This window comes from Halichoeres trimaculatus, unplaced genomic scaffold, assembly GCF_033239565.1.
Source record: "Halichoeres trimaculatus isolate MK-OKI-2021-1 unplaced genomic scaffold, fHalTri1.1 fHalTri1_scaffold_3, whole genome shotgun sequence".
NCBI lineage: Eukaryota > Metazoa > Chordata > Actinopteri > Labriformes > Labridae > Halichoeres > Halichoeres trimaculatus.
The window spans coordinates 4,848,313-4,867,455 of record NW_027437181.1 but is presented as its reverse complement, the minus strand read 5'-3'; the positions used below and the strand labels follow the sequence as shown (position 1 = coordinate 4,867,455).

The window sequence follows — 19,143 nt, the reverse complement described above, 5'->3', positions numbered from 1 at the left end:
CTTAGCGAGGAAATTGATGAGCAATTTCGTCAACTTTCCGACATCATATGGGAAACATTGAAGTAGGAAAACAATTTCTAAAGCAGCATCTCTGACAGCCTTTTTTTCATGCTGGGTTTCTCTAGTTCTCAGCCTCTGAGTGCTCACAGAAACCTGAGAAAGCAAAGTTATCATCTGGCAACACACTCAGCAGGGTTATGTCAGTAGTTTACCACTCTTATCGCTCTATTAGGCTCAGATGCTTCTTTTATTTCACCCAGGCTCTGAGGATCCGAGCCGCACACCGTGTGCCCTTCAGGGTCCTCACTGTAACACACCTGATAAGACACTGACCAGCCAGTGTTGGAGATTACACAACACTGTATGTCCTTGGATACAGAGGAGGTGTTGCAGGATTCCAACATACACACATGCACACACACAGGGCACTCATGTGTGTCCAGCATGAGTCTGAGCATCTGCTGCCTGGGACAAATTAAATGTGGAGTAATTATGGAGAGGAGGCTCCCCGGAGTGTTTCCGTCTCAGCATCCAGGCTGATACTGTGAAGCCAAAAGGTGTGGCGCTGCGTGGCTCCGCTCACACTAATGAAACAAAAGAGCGTGCGTACGCGCGTGTGTGCGCGCGTAAATGCGCGTGAAAGTAGCCATGACACAGAAGACAAAGGCGTTTGTGAACTTGAGCAGCGGGACCAGTGTGGAGTGGAATGAGTGAGTTACCTCGGAAGAGGAAGGCTTTGCTGCTGTTGTGGAGCCCCGCCACTTGGGTAATTCCATAGGTGGCATTTGCCAGGTCAAGTTCGTTGATGATATCAATCTGGTAGTCTTGATCTGATCCGAAAGCCAAAGCTGTGCGGGAGAAATGAAGGTTAGATGATGTCACGCAGAGAGGATTAAACCTGTCAGGGTTTGAGCAAAATCCTAATTCATTAAAAACCGAGCTGCCTCTGCCTCTTTCACCGCTTCACACACTGATTTAGGAAGGAAAAAGTCACGCAGCTTTAATTTGAATGCTCCGTGCTGCTCACACTGACCACTAAGATTCACCGTATCTGCCCGCAGCCCACACCTGTGCTCTCAGCGGGCTGTGGGTGCACTGTGCGCGCGTTGAGGTAAAAAGGTGTCATCATCTTTCCCTCCTCTGCATCCTGCTTCTTTCACATTATAACTCTACAAACTGCAGATAGTTCAAGAGGAAACGCGCAGATTTCCTGAGTCGATATGAAATACACCTGTCAGTTTGCACCTTGCGCGCAAGGTGCAAAGTAACGAGCCTTAAAAACGATAAGAAGCGCGCGCCACACGCAACTAAATTCCCCAGCACGGATAGACAGCGCCACGCAACTCGGACTCACCTGGTGTGGAGAAAAAGAAAAAGGAAAACAAAGCCACGTAAATATCCATTTGTGTTGGAGTTGCGCTGTACAGAGTCCTCAGTCGTGCGCTCCGCTGCATATCCACACTAACCCGCTCTGGACTGACTGGCGCTGTGCGCCGCTCTCACCTCAGCTGAATGTGGAGGAACGGAGGAACGGTCCACATCACAGGAGCGGGGGTTCCTTCACTGTGTTAAAGGAGCTTTTTATTGTGTGTGAACGCACCCGAGCAGTCTGTGCATCACACCCTCACAGAATAACATCCACCTTAACACAGAGCGTCAGTAAACTGCACCTCAGACTCGACATATCAGACTATTCTTCATCATCTATCTGCAAAGTTCCCCCCGTTCAGACACCAGAAACTTCCAATTTCAGAGGTGAGAAAAAGGCTTTCAAAGGGAAGTCTGTGAGTGGAGGACACGGGAATTCTCTGAAATGGATAGGTAGGCTGTTCACACTTTTCAAAGAAATACGATCTCTGGGGAAAAATTAACAACAATGCAGCTGAGGAGGAGAAAACGTTTTATTAACTGTGTGAAGATGCTGCAGCCGCAGAGTCAAGTGTTTGTTCTTTATGAGGATCTGGTATCACAGCACAGACTCAAAAAGAGTCCAACATCTCCTCTTTGCTTCATAAAACATCCCCCATCACATTCTGCAGCTCCCACATCGACCTCTCCTCCTCCTCCTCCTCCTCCTCCTCCCTGCCTCAGAGAATCTCTGGGATTTACAGGCGCTGCTGCTCCACTCTTCTTTCCTCTGGGGCCTGTCCTTATTGAGGACCATTAATCATACCCTTTCTCTGCCTGCCTCTAATTTGTGTACATTGTCAGGTTGTCTGGGTTACCTGCATCAACACAAACTGGTGAAGGAGAGGGACCAGCAGTGTGTGCCTACAGGGACTTGGCACTTACACTGTGTGTGAGTGCTTTCCACACCTGGGAAACAGGTCACCATTCTCCCTTTTCAAATTACACCTCAAACAACAGCAGGATCTCATTTTAATCCTCTTATAAAGCCATAAGCTCAGCAGTTTGGCTCTTGCCGTCTCGTTTTCTTGGGGACCAGAAGTGGTGATATTCGGACGATGGAGCTTTTTGAGTCACCGTTTGTCAATCACAGTCAGCCAGTCTCTTCAAAGACTGAAAATGAGCAAATAAGCCCAAAAATATAAATAGATATCATCTGACAATCACAAAGTTAGTTTGAGCTGTTTTTCTTAACAAAGCTTTTGTTTTTGTTGTTTTGCAGCTAGCAAAGTCGCCCCCTACAGGCTGTTGGATAAAGCAGCTCAAATGAAGGTTTTATTTGCTTTCACTTTTAAAATTTTAGGGCCATACGGGCTTTATTCTCCTTTACTAAATCACGGAATATCAATAGTTTATTGCAATCCCATTATAATGTGATTCCTGGCTAATGCAACAGCATTTGCAAGTTTCAGTGATTCCAGTTCGATTGCTTTCTCTCAGGTTCTGAATGTATGAAACCATCAGTCTCTGTGACAGTAAGGCATAAGAAACGACATGCAAACCAGAAAAAATCTCTTAGACCTGAGCTGTCTACAATTTTGGCTAAGCTGCTATCGGTTTCCAACCAACTACCATGCGCAGAAGTGTTTTAAATAAAAGAATTTCAGGCCTGGATCACATCAGGATTGATGCCACAAACTGTCACTGTTATATTTTTAATCTGAAGCAAGACTAGCCAAAGTTTGTCAGTCTTCAGATCTTAGCATGTTGTGAGGACCTGCTATTCATTCACATGTCCAGGATTTTCCTACTGCAGATTATTTTCGTGAAGATATCAGTTTCACACATTTGAGTTATTTTGAAGCTACACCAAACTTGTGAGCACGTCAAACAGAGTTTTTCTTTCTGCAGTGAAGGTTTATTTGTCCTTTTCTTTCTTTGATTCAGGCACAGAACATTTTCCCTGCTCACTTCAACCCATCAGACCTGGACATTATCTCTCTGCTGTTGTCTTGTCGGTCAGAGGTCATAAAATAATCTACTACTCTCCCTCAGTCAGCTGTCGTTTCATTGTCCAGTTGATGGGACTAACCTTCAGCTCCATTTTCAGACTATTCTTACCTTTACAAAGGATCTATAACCTTATATCCATGTGTCTCTGACAAGGACGTCTGGCAGCACAGCGAACAATGGCACCCTGCTCTCAGAGGCAAAAGCAGCCGTGGTGAGATGTTGCTTTTGTCGAGTCTGACTTTGTCATCCTGGCTGATGAGAAAACTTGCTTTTCGGGGAACTGCAGAGAGAAGTGGCTTTTTCAGGTGCGTCGAGGTGTCAGAGGCGGCGGCAGAGTGCCTCACAGCGTGCAGCCGTCCATCTGATGTTCAGCAAAAGTCATCCATCTGTGTGTAACCTGGACGTCTAAAACACTCACTTTCCATACAATTTAAGCCTCGATACGCAGATATCATCTCACCTGCGAATCAACAAATCAGCGCTCAGTGAGCTACAAGCAGACTGATTTGTTGACACATGCTGTCTGTAGCAAAACCCAGAGCGAACAACCGGCGAGAGAAGCAGAGATGGAGTGAGACAGACAGCGGGAGAGAAAGAATGACTGGCAGCGATATGAATGTGGACAGGATTATCTCTATAATTTAGTCCCATTCTCTAGATTGCGGGCGTGCAGCAGGGCCTCGCTGTTTTCAATCTGCGCTTGTCAACACATTACAATGCCTCGCCATCGCCCCGCAGTCACACGCGGCAAGGTCATCAGAAAGGTGCAGACAGCAGACCCTTTTCTATCAGCTAGACAACCAATTGCACACAAACAGAAGCGACCTCACAAACAGCACTCGGAAAAGCTCATTCGCCACGGGTCTGAGCTGCCTGGCAGAGATGGGGGACGGGGGGCCAAAGTTTGGTATTTCTCCGAGCCGAGTGGGAGTCACATTAAACCAACAGGAGGCGGGATGATGCTCACACACTGACTGAGTAAATAGCATGCAGCAGTGCGGCTGCTTTGCATGATGGGTGTCTTTGTGTGACATTAAATTCATCCCACATCCCTCACATGTGAGCCGGTAAAATAAAGCTCATGTGGGTGAGAAACCTTCATTTTTCTGGGTATTTCCAGGAACCAAGAGCAGCACTGTGCAGCACACATTTACCTTCAGATTCAATGACCTCAGATTTTTTAGATTTGCATAGAAACTTTTTGAAAGTTAAATCAAATTTCATTGAAGCTATATAAAACTTTTATTCAGGTTTGGCTGTGTTAGAAAAGTTTTACATATCAGTTTAGGAGCAAGCGCAGACAGGTGTAATAGAAGAAAATGTACTTTGGGAACACACGGGGACACAGGGAACTCCTTAGATATAATGTTTTTTCTTATCTTAGTCTTTTTTTTTTTTACTAAGAACTGAAGAAGAGATGATGTCTGCTCAACCGGGAGTTGATACTCTAACATTTGCACTGGCTGACTTGAGTTTTTCTGAACATCGGACAGGTCTAAAGGTGCTTTCCCTGGAACTGCAAGCTGAAGATTTCTGATTGGTGGAGCACCCACAGTCCTTTTCTTTCACCCTTCATCCATAACTTGGTTCAGTACCTCTTAAACAATAGTTTTCTTTGAGCCTGATAGTGTGAAAGTGTCTCTGTCAACTCCCGGAGTCCAGTTTAAAGAGTGACCCTGTAAACTGGAGACCTTCAGCTGAAGGAGTCAGTGGAAATCCAGTTTAACAGCTGTGAAAAAGTCTTCAGGAATGCATCCTACTTTAGATTTGTATACGTATTAGGGATGCACGGGTACTAATACCAGGTATTAGAGCTCGACCGATTAATCAGCCGGGCCGATTAATCGGGCCAATTATGCCTGTCACCGATTAATCAACATCGCCCAAAATGTAGACGATTATAAAAATGTTTGCTGTGCGGAGATTCTGTCACTCCTGTTCCTGTGTGTTGGGCTGCACGCTGCCTGGGTGCCCGCCCCCTCCATCCACCATTATCTAATGTAAGATTATAGAACAACGTTTCAACGTCGCGGAAGTTGCTTTTTTGGAAGATAAACAGAGATGAATGCTACTGTTAATTCACACGTCCACCATTTTGTAATGTAAGACTATGGAACGACATTTTAATGTTGTGTAAGTTGCTCATTGTGTGTTTACAGTTTGATTTTTTTTTTTTTACTAACTGTGTTTTTTACCATCTCAAAAACATTGCCAGGATTAAAGGAATAGTGTCTAAACCTGACTTAGAGAGACTGATCCACGCACTTGTCTCCAGCAGGTTAGATTACTGTAATGGCCTGCTCACTGGACTCTCAAAACGAGCTGTAAGACAGCTGCAGTACATCCAGAACGCTGCTGCTCGGGTCCTGACCAGAACCAGGAAATACGACCATATAAGTCCAGTGCTCAGGTCTCTGCACTGGCTTCCTGTGGCTCAGAGAATAGACTTTAAAACAGCTCTGCTTGTTTACAAGTCCCTTAATGGTCTAGCACCAAAGTACATCTCGGACATGCTAGAACCATATGAACCAACTCGGTCTCTGAGAACCTCAGGGAGAGGTCTCCTGCTGGTGCCCAGAGTCAGGACTAAACACGGTGAGGCTTCATTCCAGTTTTATGCCCCCAAAATCTGGATCAGTCTGCCAGAAGATGTGAGACAGGCCTCAACTCTGACAATGTTCAAAGCCCGGCTGAAAACAGTTCTGTTTAGCTTAGCATACAACAACTGAAAGTATTTTATCTGCACTCTCCTCTTCTAATTTAATTAATCATTTTTAATGTTTTGTGATGTGATTTTATGCAATGATTTTATTTTGCCTATTGTGATTTTATTTTATGTTAGCTGTAAAGCACTTTGAATTGCCTTGTGTATGAATTGTGCTCTACAAATAAACTTGCCTTGCCTTGTCTTGCCTTGCCTTTACAGTTTGACTTCTTCATTTATTATTGCGTTTACAGCTTGTTTTTATTTATAATTGGTTTACACTACAGTTCTTATGTTCACAGTTTCATAATTAAAGTTCCTTGTTTTAATTTAATAGTGTTCTGTCTGTCCTGAATCATATAGGTATTATAATAATTTGTGTTCATATACAGTATATATCTTGTGTATATCAATTAACTTATTATATATATCAGCCGATATATCGGATATCAATTGATATATCGGATATCGGCCGATATATTGGATATCAGCTTTTTTTGCCCCCGTATCGGCATCGGCATTGGCCCCAAAAATCCCATATTGGTTGGGCTCTACCAGGTATCGTATGGGGCCAATACTGGCCTCACTTCACTTCAATGTATTGAGTACTTGTGAAGGCTAGCCACCAATACTCAAGGCAAAAAGAAACTTAAAATAAGTAACCCCTAATTCACACATAAAGCATGAGCGCCACAGTTTTTGGGTGTGCAGGGCAGCGCCCATAGCAGCTGGAACCACAAGTCCCCGCAGGAAGCCCACCCATGAAAATGTTCTTGCATGGTAATTGATTAATATGTTTATCTCACCTGGCCCTCCTAAAACTTCAGCACCTTCGGTCCACACCTTCTCCTTTCTGTTGGTGTCCTTTATAGAAATGATGTGTTGTCGCGTAGAATTATGAAGACAGCTACAAGATGAACTTTTACTCGTCCAAACATCCTGCTGATGACTTCTGGTCATGTGCCAGAGACGTAGTTTTGATAAACAAGGGTGAGATTTTATAAACAGGAGCCAGAACATGCTGCTTTATTTTCAAAATGAACAAATACCCTGATCATTTTTGTACCTGATTTCCTGTTTGGTATGATCTGCTCTGCAGAAATTGACGCGTTTTGACAGTGCACTCTGGCAAAAATAGACTTGCAGCCAAAAAGTCACGGTGATGGTGGCACAGGTGGACCACAGAACGTGCTGTGTAAATGCAATGATTGACTGGAGTGGTTTCTCAGTAGAGTGCATGGTGCTGCATCCAACTTTTTTGAAGAAATAAACATCTTTGTTTAAAATGATCAGTCATAGTGCTATCGGTCTGAAAAAAAAACGGAACATCCTTAATATGTATATGTGTCATAATCCCCCTCATCAGATTAGTATTCATAATCTAAAGCTGTTTGGAAAAGATGCATCCTGTCACAGTCTTCAATCATCATCAATCTGTATCTTCATGCTCATGATGGGAGTGAGTGTTTTGCCGGTCGAAGCTGCTTCGTGGTGACGCCTTAGACACCAGCATTTATCTCCTTTCAAGTGTCAAAAATCAACCTGAAGTAAAATAAAGCATAGTCTGAATATCATCCATGCTAACAGGCTAACTTCAACGCTGCACATAAAGATGACAGCTTGTCTTTCTAATTTGGTGCCCCCTACTGTTTTTGCTATGTGTTGCAATTACTTTTATTTGTTTCTCCAAACATCACTGGCTTGATTAACACAGTCAACCCAAGTTTTCAGCCCATTTCTGAAATGCAGACAATGGTTCACAGGAGCCATGCAGTTCCTCAGAAGTTCCTAGACCCTTCACAAAAAACAGCCTTAAAAGCTGCAGCCCTGAACCATTCTTCTTATTTGTCCTAAAAATATTGGACTCTCGAGCAAAAATCCAACCACAGGCCTACATAGGTCAAGGAACATCTACAAAAGACACTCTCTTTGCAATTCCAGTTGAATTTTTTTAATAAATCAGCTTAGAAATATGTGCTTTTCATTATCTTCTGGCCCACCGTTGTAGCTCAGAAAAAAATGTGTCCCAAGGCCAAACTTATTGCAGACCCCTGCTTTAGAGGAGAGTCAGCCTTGCTGCTGATGGCTAAGTTTGCTTTTATAGGCCAAATGGAGACATCAGTTTTCATTTCAGTTTCATTTCTAGAGAAAAACTCCCAACAGGAGCTCTCCTTGTTTCATTCATTAGTGAGAGGTTACACATAAAAACACAGGCATCTGCAGAGTTATGATGGTCATCAAGTGGAAATTAAGAAGCAGAAAGTGGAACAAAGAGAAAACACTTTTTAAATTCATTTCACTTGTTAAAACTTAGATTGTAGAAGTTAAAGATGAAAGTGCATTTGGTGATCAAAACAACAAACTGCATAGAGTGAAATCTTTAATAATTCAGACTCCAGGCACCCTTCATCATGTTGTGTCATGATGCCTGAAATAAATTACACCAACACAAGAAGGAACTGTGATTTCAGCACTGTCAGCTGCTGAACTAAGAAACTATCAGCCTCTTGTTTCAGAGTTTGAACCCTGGCAGCTCAGACTCATCAAAAAGCTCCTAACTCTGATATTCTGACTGTGTGTGCTTTGAACAGATGAAGTCGTCCTAACGTACGATAACCCAGGCCGACATGAAAGAACTCAGCGTAATAACAAACCTAAACTTCTGACTCTGTAGCAGTGGTTTTTGAAAAAGGGCCTCAAACACTACAGCCCAGGGAACAGAGCAATGCAGTAGCGTCCCGCTGTGTCTGCTGAAAGCCCATCATTACCCATTAATCACAGTGTTGAAGCACTCACCACCATTATGCCTAAATGTGTGTTTCTGCAGCAACCTGCTGGATGTGGCGTCATGTGTGCCAGCTTTCAGGTTTTCTCTGCTGTGCAGATCTCTGCCATTGTACACCACTGACCTCAGACCACTGCAAAAAGTGTCAGTGACAACATATGTGGTGACTAAACTCAGGAACATTCGTCCCATTTTTTCCACTCACTCAGAGTCAGGTCACAGTGGCAGTGGTCCGGACAAAATGACCCAGAGAACTCCTCGAGATCATTTCCAAGCTCCTTCGTGGTATTCCAAAATGAGTCAAATGAGAAATATTATCCTAGCTGTGGGCTCTGGTTTGACCTTGGGATGTCCTTTCCGTTGAATATACCCAAAAATTATTGGCCCACTTCTGAAAACTGACTACGGCCAGTGGTCACACTATTCCAATATGAACCAGACTTTAGCAGGTTTCATGGCCCGCCTACGTCATTGTGAAGCGTCTGTTAACATGAAGTGCGATCTCATCAGAGTCAGCACAATGAGACACAGAGAGCACCACTACTACTTTTAGGGACTTTTTGACTTATGGTAAGTCGTTTTGGCCCGACACAGCCCTCTAACACCCCAGCTTTGATTGTCAAGAGATGCGCTCTTGGCGATCATGCATAACATGTGCTGTCCACGTGCTTGTGCTTGTGCTTGTGCATTAAGTAAAACGTGCCGATGCCCACGTCTCTGAAGCGTGCCAAAGCAGAGAAGTGAATCGTTTGCGGTCACACTGGCCATTTGAAACTCATCAGTATCAAGACCAGATTTTAAAACTTGTAAGAAAATTAGTCATCAAAAACCACTTCACTAATTCCAGCACTAATCAATCAAGACTGGCCCCACCGCAGCCAGCCACAAGACCAGCGCCATAGCAGCCAGCCATAAGATCAGGTCCACAGTAAAACCAGCTACAAAACCAGGTCCACAGCAGCCTGCCAGAAGACCAGGCCTACTGCAGCCAGTCACAAGTCCAGCCCAACAGCAGTCTGCCATAAGACCAGGTCAACTACAGTCTGCCACAAGACCAGCCCCACAGAAGTATGCCAAGAGACCAGACCTACTGAAGCCAGCTACAAGACTGGGGTCATAGCAGCCAGCAACAAGACCAGGCCTACAGCAGCGAGCCAAAGGACCAGGCCTACTGAAGCCAGCCACGAGACCTGGCCCACTGCAGTCTGACACAAGACTAGCCCCACAGCAGTCTGCCACAAGACCAGCCCTACTGAAGCCAGCTACAAGACTGGCCCCACAGCAGCAAGCCACAAGACCAGCCCCTATAAGTCTGATACAAGACCAGCCCTACTGCAGTCTGACACAAGATCAGGCCCACTGAAGTCAGCCATAATACTGACCCCATTGAAGTCTGCTAGAAGACCAGACCCACTGTAGCAAGCCACAAGACCAGGCCTACTGAACCAAACCACCTGACCAGACCAACTGCAGCCAACCAAAAGACCAAGTCCACTGAAGCCAGCAACAAGACCAAGCCCAACAGCTGCCAGCCAAGGAACCAAGCCCACTCTAGCCAGCTAAAGGATAAGCACTGCTTTAGTTTAACTTAAGACCAGCCCCACTGCAGCCTAACACACTATCATGGCTTTTCAATAAAGGTAATGTTGTGCTGTCTTTATGCCCATCAAATAAGCAACCTGTATGTTTGCCAGAATGATAAAGATACAATCAGATCCTACATAGGTGGCAGCCTATCATTTGCAGGACATCAAATCTTTTCTTGAACTTTTTGTCTCAGATCTCATCAAGAAAATCCCTCTGAATTGTACTTCCTTTGAGGTTCTGTTCTATGGAGCTTTAGATATTGGTGGGTCCACCGGACCTGTTAACATGGTCTGAGTGACAGAAACTTCAACACCACACAAGGTTTAAAACTCTGAAACATTAACCCCAATTTACTGGCATTCTACAGGGCTCTGTTTCAGGTCCAGAGAGCTTGTTTGTCTAAAATGTGGTGTAATGTAGTGATGATAGTTATTATTAATCAGAGTAAAAATGCAGATAAGGGTGAACTCAAACCAACAAAAAGAAGGTCAAGGTCTCACCTTGGCTCCACAAAAACTGCAAGTTTTCTCATTTACCAGCTAACTTTACAAAATGTACCCCCTCTGCTCCAAAAAACGCAATCACCAGGTCTGTAGTGAAGGTAAGTTCATTTTGGCAAATTTCAGAAACTCACATTAAGTGAAGCTGCAAAGAGTTATTTACTCTCAATGATTCTCTCTTACATCACTGACTGTGTGTGAAGTTGTTATAACACACACTCCTCAGCCCTCAAACCATTGAAATCGTTATGTAAACCAGCCCTCAAAAACCTTACACAATAAAGCATTCAGCTCTCATCATTGTCACATCCTGAAGAAGTAGTCTGCCAGGATCGAAACCTCTAAAATACAGAAATGTCTGTCAAGCAGAAAGGATTCTTTGTAGCTGAGGTCCTCCTCTTCTGTCTGTCTTCATTATCTTTCAAACTAGCACAAAAAGAGCCGTTAAAGATGCAGCTAAAAGGAAGTGTACAATCCTGTTTAGGAGGACCACGTTTAGTCAGGATGTTTCTTCTTTCAGAGCATCATCACATCAGTGGAATTCAGATGCATCTCTGCTTTCGGATTCTTTGAACCACTATGACTCTAGACCCTCCCCGTGGGACCAATTTGGCTAAGGAGACCCCTTCAGGAGTTAGCACACTGACAACACAGCTCCCAGGTTCAGGGCAGGGGCACGTCAAGCCCTCCACCATGATGAAGCGCTGGTAAACTCAGGAATAAAATGATTCAAGTAAAAAGATGAAGAGCTGGAGCTGACAGGAGGAAGTCAAAAGAGAAGCAGGGCACACAGGAAGAGGTGTCTCGATATTCATATATTTTACAGTTTGCAGGTTTACAGGTTTGTTTACAGGTTTCTGCGACTCCTGCACACATTCCTCAACGTTTCCTTAACATATTGTGTATTTTTGTGTGAGTAAAACAATAAAACTAAACTTGAGAAGAGTCAGATTTCAAACTTCTCCATAAACTTTACTGATACATTTTGGCATCTGTGAGGCAACATACAGCCAAGATTTCATCCAGGGGAACTGGGTTTTATTTTTCATGAAGCAAAAGTTTCTAGTTGACTTCTTTTGGGAACTATTTAAAACACAATATCCCCTCTTTAAACTTCTGTCAGTTTGAAGACAACAGTTTAAAGAGGGGGTATTGTGCATTTTACAGGGGTTTTTTTTTTTCGGACCCTCTGGGAACACCTTTTTAAAAAAATCTAAATCTTTCTTTGTTTCTGGTGTTTTCTGTTTGTTTTTTTTTTCTGGTGTTGGTGGTGTTAAACCCTTATGTCCGCCTCTGTCTGAAACACTTCGTTTTAGCTGCTGACTTTTTCAGGGTCCCCTGCTCTACATCTCCCCCTTCTCTCTGATTGGCCAGTCTCTTGGAGGCCTGATACTTGTGTGATGGCCTCAACATTCAGCAAGTTTCAATGACAATCTTCTTCTATTTTGAGAAAGAAGCATTTTGAGCGGTTTACATACAGATCCAGGGATTTCTAACATCAGGAATCATTACTTTACGTCCATATTTGATTTATGTAAAAGCATCATACCCCCTCTTTTTGTTGCTAGGCGATGCCCTGTTGTGGCTGCCTGTTGCTGCAGCTCTCTCTTCCTTGTCTGTTTCTTGTGGTTTTTTCATCTCATTCCTATCATTTCAGTGCCTCAGACAAGAATCTCAACTTGTGGGGACAGAGCCTTCTTGGTGGCGGCCTACCTATCCAGGTTAGAGCTGGAGAGTCAACTGTGCACTTTAAAACACTGCTAAAATACCATCTTTATTCTTTGGGGTTCAGTCTCAGCTTAACAGGTCATCTTGGCTTTTATCTCTTTTATCTTTGAATCTTTTATCCCTTATATTTTGTGATCTCTCTTTTATTGTTATTGTTTTTCTGTTTTTATGAATATTTAATGTTTGGCTCATTTTTATTTTTACTGTTTGTATTTTTGTGACTGTTTTATTATCATTACTGGGTTTTTAAAATAAAGTGTATGAGATTATTTTGTACCCCTGTGCAGCACTTTGGTCATCAGAGGTTGTTCTTAAACATGCTATACAAATACATTTTGATTTGACTTGACTTTGCATTTGGAGTGGGTCGTTACTTTGTATGGCTCATTTGTTGGTCATGGACAACAAACTTTTTGTGTCTTCAGTGATATTTTACTATTTTTGCTCCTGTGTTTGTCTGGAGATCCTACATGTAACCATAGCTGAATTGTTTACATGTGAAATCAGCTGTTAGCAGCCTGTAGCATGTCAATGCTAACTGGTGAAAGGCCAGATGTTTCCCCACAAGGTGAGGAGAAGGAGGTGAAGACGTAAGATCTATCTCCAATAAGATGGACAAGCTTGTCGTGCTAACCCAGCAACAGAGGGAATACCAGAAGGCAGAGTAGCATCATGCTATTCACAGACATGGCTAACAGAGCTTACATCAGACACCAACGCCACATTGGAAGAGCTTCACCTGCTGTGAGCAGACAGGATCCAGGAGACAGAGACTGAACAGACTGCTGAAGAAGCTCAGTCCTGGACCTTGGACACTTTCTTACTTTTAGTTTCTTGATTGCTGCTGTGACTCCTGAACTCCCCCTTGGGGATAAATTACGTATCTTCCATTCTATTCTACTCTATTTAAGCCCTCTTTAGGGACTGGTTCGACTCCTGGTCATGACTATTACCTGCATGTCATCCCTTACTCTCTTCAATCTCTACATCTCCGTGAAACTTTATACTTCTGGGCTATCAAATAAAGGAAAAAAATCAACCAAAGTAATTGAAAATGACTCACAAAGAGAGGCTAATGACAGTAGATGAAAGGCTACCAGCAGCTGGTAAGAAGTCATGGTAAAAGTAGTTGTACTGTGTTGCAGTGCTTTTAGCTGAATCACTTAACTACACAGGATTTCAGATCATCATATTTTCTAAGTAAGGGCCCAAAACCAAATTATACAAGAAGCATGCGAAAGCAGGTGAACTCAGAAATATTTCACCATCACGATAATCACGAGTCCCAGGGAGCCAGGACGCTCTTAACACAGCCCCCTCACTGCGATCAGATCACTAACCGCTCTTTTAGAAATTTTTCACTTTTGTTGAAGGAAAATGTCGGCTTATCCTGGATCGAAGACCATGATGGAGCCAGAGTGATAAGTGTGGCCCGGCTCATAGGCCTGATCACAGCTGAGGCCTTCCTTTCTGCAGGGTTTTATCCTCTGTGTGCTCTCTCTCTGATGTGGTTAAAACTACAGGTCGGGGTGAAGCTTCAGTAAACAGTGTGTGTTGTTCCGTTTAGCTGCTCTGAAGCCTCGTGGTCCAGTCTGGCTTTAATAGGTCAGGCAGAGGGGGTGGAAACTGTGCAAAGGTTATAAGGCTGCGCTATCAGAAGCTTGTAAAGCCAGGGGCCACTCCAGAGGGACACCTTAATGGCTCTCAGGAGAATCAGTGCCTTAACTTTATTTTGTCAGCCACAGTTAGAGTCTGGTTGACTGTCACTCTCCAGGAACATGATTAATGTGTTCCTCAGAGGCACTTGGGGAGAAAGAAGAAAAAAGAGCTTTACCAGTGTGAAAGTGTGGTGGATGCTTTTCAATAGGATAGCGATTGAGCTGCGACTGTTGCACAAAAGATCATTTCTGAGCCTGCGTGTATTCTCTGCACCACAATTTTAAAAATGGTCCCCTTCATTCAGTTACACAGGATGAAATGGTGAAATGGAGCATTTTTCCCCTTTCATTCCAACCTGCTGGGAAAGTAGAATAAGTTATGGATTAAATGCGCAACACTGCTGTAGACTGAAGTATTGTTCACAAAAAACTGTGGCCAGGAGGCAATTACGGGGTCACGCAGGAAAACTCTCAACCCTGGACATGACAGGCATGAATTGTCCCTTCAAGTTTCCCTGTTTGATTTCTTTGTCAAATATAGCAGCACTTATCCCAAGCATGACCCAGTTTTGCTCTCAACTTTCTCCGTGCAGAGGTAAACATGCTCGCCAGATTGAAAACAGCAGCGTTTCCCTTTCAGGAGGCGGCAGCTGTGTGATTGGAACGACAACCCACGGCTGCATCACTGACATCAGATCTCTCAAACTGCAAACAAAAGGTTTCATGCAGGTTTGTTGCAGGTCTTTAGACTTGGAGACCTGCAACAAACTACTCGGAAGGGATTGGAAAACGCACAAGAATGACTTTGGGAAAGGGACTGCACAAAACAGTTGTTGAAACAGGGAGTGGTTTCTGAACTATTGTCATAATTAGAGACTATTCTGGAGTTAACTTGGATTAACCCTTAAAGGGGACGTATCATGCTTGTTTCTCCTTTTCACTATGTCAGACTAGGATGCCTGTAAAGCATTTCTGCCCTCAGTACAAGTCATTTAGTTCCTTCCTTGCCCCACAATAGCGTTCTCAATATCCTCATTTTAGGCCATTCTGAAGATCTCGTTGAAACGCTCCGTTTGGAGAATGACCTCCAGTAACCTCACAGCGTTACAGCCCTTTGTGCTCTGATTGGTCAGTTCTATCAGAGGGGCGGAGGGGGTAGAGCCAGGGGGCGGTTTTTGCAGCATGGCAGTATTTACAAAATCGCCACATTGAAAGGAACAGACCGAGCGAGTTTGCTGTTTGCCAAAACTTCACCGTAAGGCATTGATAGCACTAATAAAATGGCAGAGTGTAGGATACGTCCTTTTGTATTGGACCCCGAGTCAGACCCGGACGGTTCTGCAGCTCAGGAGGAAGAAAATCCACCTGGACACAGATCATCTCAGGACGCTTCAGTGTGGTGAGTCAAACCGGTACCGTAACATGTACAGTTTATACGTTTATACTCGGCTCTTGGTGGGTGTATCCCTCGGTGGCAGTTGTGTGACTAACTGACATCACAGAGGAGGAGCTGCTTTATCAGACTACTCCAATAAAAAGAAAGGTACTTTGTGTCGTCACGACGGTGGAAATCTCGCGGCCAACTGGCAATGACCTATTTTTAGAGGCATCAAATCTCGTTCAAGAATATTAGGAAAAATACAATATCTCATTTTTTTGAAAATTCAGGGGATGTAAGGTCTTGTTTTCAAATTTATTATATTATATGTCAGTATTAAACTCAGGGATCAGCATGATATATCCCCTTTAAGAATGATTAAAAAAATTGAAAGGTTTTGAAAGTCAATCTGGTGCACTTGTGTTCAGTTTGCATATTAAAAAGCACAAAACCTGAATTAAATCGATCAACTTGGACAAATTTGGAGAAACTGCCACACTGCAGACCCAAGTATAACTAACTGATAATAAAATGATGGACATGCCTGAATCACATGATTATTTCTTTTTCTTTAGGTCTAATTTAAGTGCATAGAGTCTAATGTTGCTTGCTTTAAGGCACAAGTTGAATTTGACTGACAGAATTTTAGTCTATTTATCAGATCCAGTCTCTGAGTCTCAGAGATCTCTATCAGCTATCATTTTAAATGAACAGTCGTTGCAGAGGGAAGAGTTATCTGTCTGGGCCTTTTCCAAGTTATATTATTAAGTCCATATTGTGCTATCAGTCACACTCTGCAGTTTAAACATAATGCAATTTACAGTTTGATAATGTTTCATAAAGTTAAGCAAATTGAAACTGATCTAAAAGATTGTGTCTCCATTCTTGTGTATCTACACATTTATTTCAATGACCAACCCAACAACCCTTCCAGACCTCTCAGATCCTCCAAGTGGAGCTCAGTGGCTCTGTCTTCTTTGGCTTTATCTTCAGCCTGAGGTCAGGCAGGTATTATTTTTACTCTTTGCTTCGAATTTCAGTGAACACTTAAGTCTTTTTAGCTTTTAGCTTAGCCTTTGGTTAGTATTGATTTATGTATTTATTGTATTAATTGATTAATGTTAAAGTAGCCTTGGTTTCTTATTTCATGTTTATCTATATGTACCTTCACTATCTTTTTAGTCTTGTCTCATTCATACCTTAGTTTTTACATGTTTTTATCCCTTTAGTATTTTTAGCTACCCCCCAGTGTTTCCTCTGGGGGGCCCTCTCCAGTGGGAATGGTGGTCAGCTGTGGGAGCAGAGGCCTGTCATACTGGTTCCTGGTGGCAGGTGGTGTCCACTACACCCCTTCCCTGGGGCCTGTGCTCGGGTTCCTGTGGCTCCCTGCTCCTGGTGCAGACTGCTCCTCTAATGGTGCTTCCTCTATCTGTCCATCTGTGGTCAACTTTATCAGCTTTATCTATGTATGTGTGTGTGTGTGTGTGTGTGTGTGTGTGTGTGTGTGTGTGTGTGTGTGTGTGTGTGTGTGTGTGTGTGTGTGTGTGTGTGTGTGTGTGTTTGTGTGTGTGTGCTTGCGTGAGTGTGCGTGTGTGTATATTGCTCTGGGTGAGTGTGTGACTGTTTACCGTGGGTTTCAGGGTAAGATGAGCCTGTTTTTGATTGTTTTCAACTGCACTGTAAAGCACTTTGTGTTACATCTTTTGTATGAAAATCACTTTATAAATAAAGTTTTAATTGAGTGATTGATTGGTTTTGCATACCCAGCCTTCAAAGTGTCTCAAGACATCTTAAGATGTGTCTTAAGACACATTTGTTAAAATGTCTTGAGACATCTCGGTAAGTCAAGACATGTTTAAGACGTGTTTATAGACATGGGTCTGAAGATGTCTTTGGATGTCTCAAACCGTCTTGGAAATATTTGTGTCTCGAGATGTCATTTTTATCAGTTGACTTTAACATTTTATCTTTTTTTCTCAGTTAAACTTTCATTACTAATGTCAAAAAAAGTTTGAAAAACCAAAAAACATACACAGCATTTAATAATAAACCATTGAACTGTATTTAATTAAGAGCCATTAATAAATATTAGTAATAAGACATAGTACAGAATGATTATGTTACAAATTAATTACATTTGTACAGGTACCCTTTAACCCTCCCACCATTCATTCATATGGAGCACATCTCAAAACCATAATGTACTCATAGAAGATCAATTCTCCATCTGTCCTTTCACTTCATTAAGAATAATAATAAAAAAAAAACATGTATTTTTGATTGGCATCAGGATATAACACCAAAAAAAGTCACATAATTTCCCCCACCCCAACAGGGAAGTAGCTTACAAAGGCCAAACATGATGTGTCATCTTCACCTTACTTCCCCCATCAAAGAGACATTTTAGTAACTAAAAAATAAACACTAACTAACAACTACTATCCATTTTTCATTTAAATATATAGTCTGTTTTTATGCTTTCATCTGTACTGCCTCTGTCCATTCTTATGAAGCAGATTTCTTTCTTACCTTTTTTTGCAAAGATGGTGCTTTATAAATCTAGGAATCTTAAATTTAAGATGTTTAAACTTGATGGTGTTGTGTCTCATTATTTAGTTTGATTTCTACATTTCTCTAATGTCTTTTGTGTGTTTTCTCAGCTTTTATTTTGCAGTTCCATATTCTAGTTTTACTTTCTGTCCTTGTGTTACCCTGTCTTGTATTGTATTGTATTGTTCTTACCTTGTGTGTATTCAGTGTCCTCTCTTGTCCTGTGCCAGTTCGTTGTCATGTTCTCCTTCCTGTGCCACTTTGATCACATTCATTGTTCCTAATTAAGTTTGCCTTTAATCTCAAGTGTTTTGTTGTAATATCCTAGATCAGTTCTCCAGCTTTTTGCTGTGAGTCTTTTTTTTTTTTTTAACTTTGTTTTTTTTTTTCTTTAATTTATCTTCAAATAAATCTCTTTGTCTCATCACTGTCATTGAGTTTTGACTTTGGGTCATTTACACTGAGCCTTTGAGGTGCCACTGTTGAACTGTTTGTTCTTTTGAGGGATGTCCTGATACAGATTTTTTGATCTCTGACCATCCGATCTGATTTGATTTTTTTATGGTATGTTTTGCCAATACCGATCCGATTCCTTTCTCTGATTAATCCCGTACTCTGTTGGGTGATTCTGTTGTAAATGCCGAATCATATTGGGTACCAAATGAGCCCTGTTGGTACCTCCTCCAGAAACACTCACTTTACAACTGTAGCAAGACGTTGTTTTACTATCATTGCTTTCCAAAGAGAAGTAGTCCCACACAGTGGACATGTTTGCAATGTGGTTTGGTTTACAGCAGCCGTAAAGCGTGACGGTGCTGAAAACACATACAGATCCAAAGCTATCTGATCCTCCAAAAATAGCCATATTGGGCTCCGATGCTGATCAGTGTATC

General features: G+C 42.5%; 1 protein-coding gene across 1 annotated transcript in view; it reads right to left on the bottom strand.

Moving 5' to 3' along the window:
* LOC141787630 (protein kinase C-binding protein NELL1-like) overlaps nt 1–1,490 on the bottom strand; it is a 418,608-nt gene extending 417,118 nt beyond the window's left edge. The window contains exons 1-2 of the mRNA XM_074666181.1: nt 1,355–1,490; nt 720–848 (exon numbers count right to left, since the gene is read on the bottom strand). Coding sequence (XP_074522282.1) covers nt 720–848; nt 1,355–1,454 — 229 coding nt within the window. The 5' untranslated portion in view covers nt 1,455–1,490. The remainder of the gene's footprint in view (nt 1–719; nt 849–1,354) is intronic.
* Nucleotides 1,491–19,143: the final 17,653 nt, after the last annotated feature.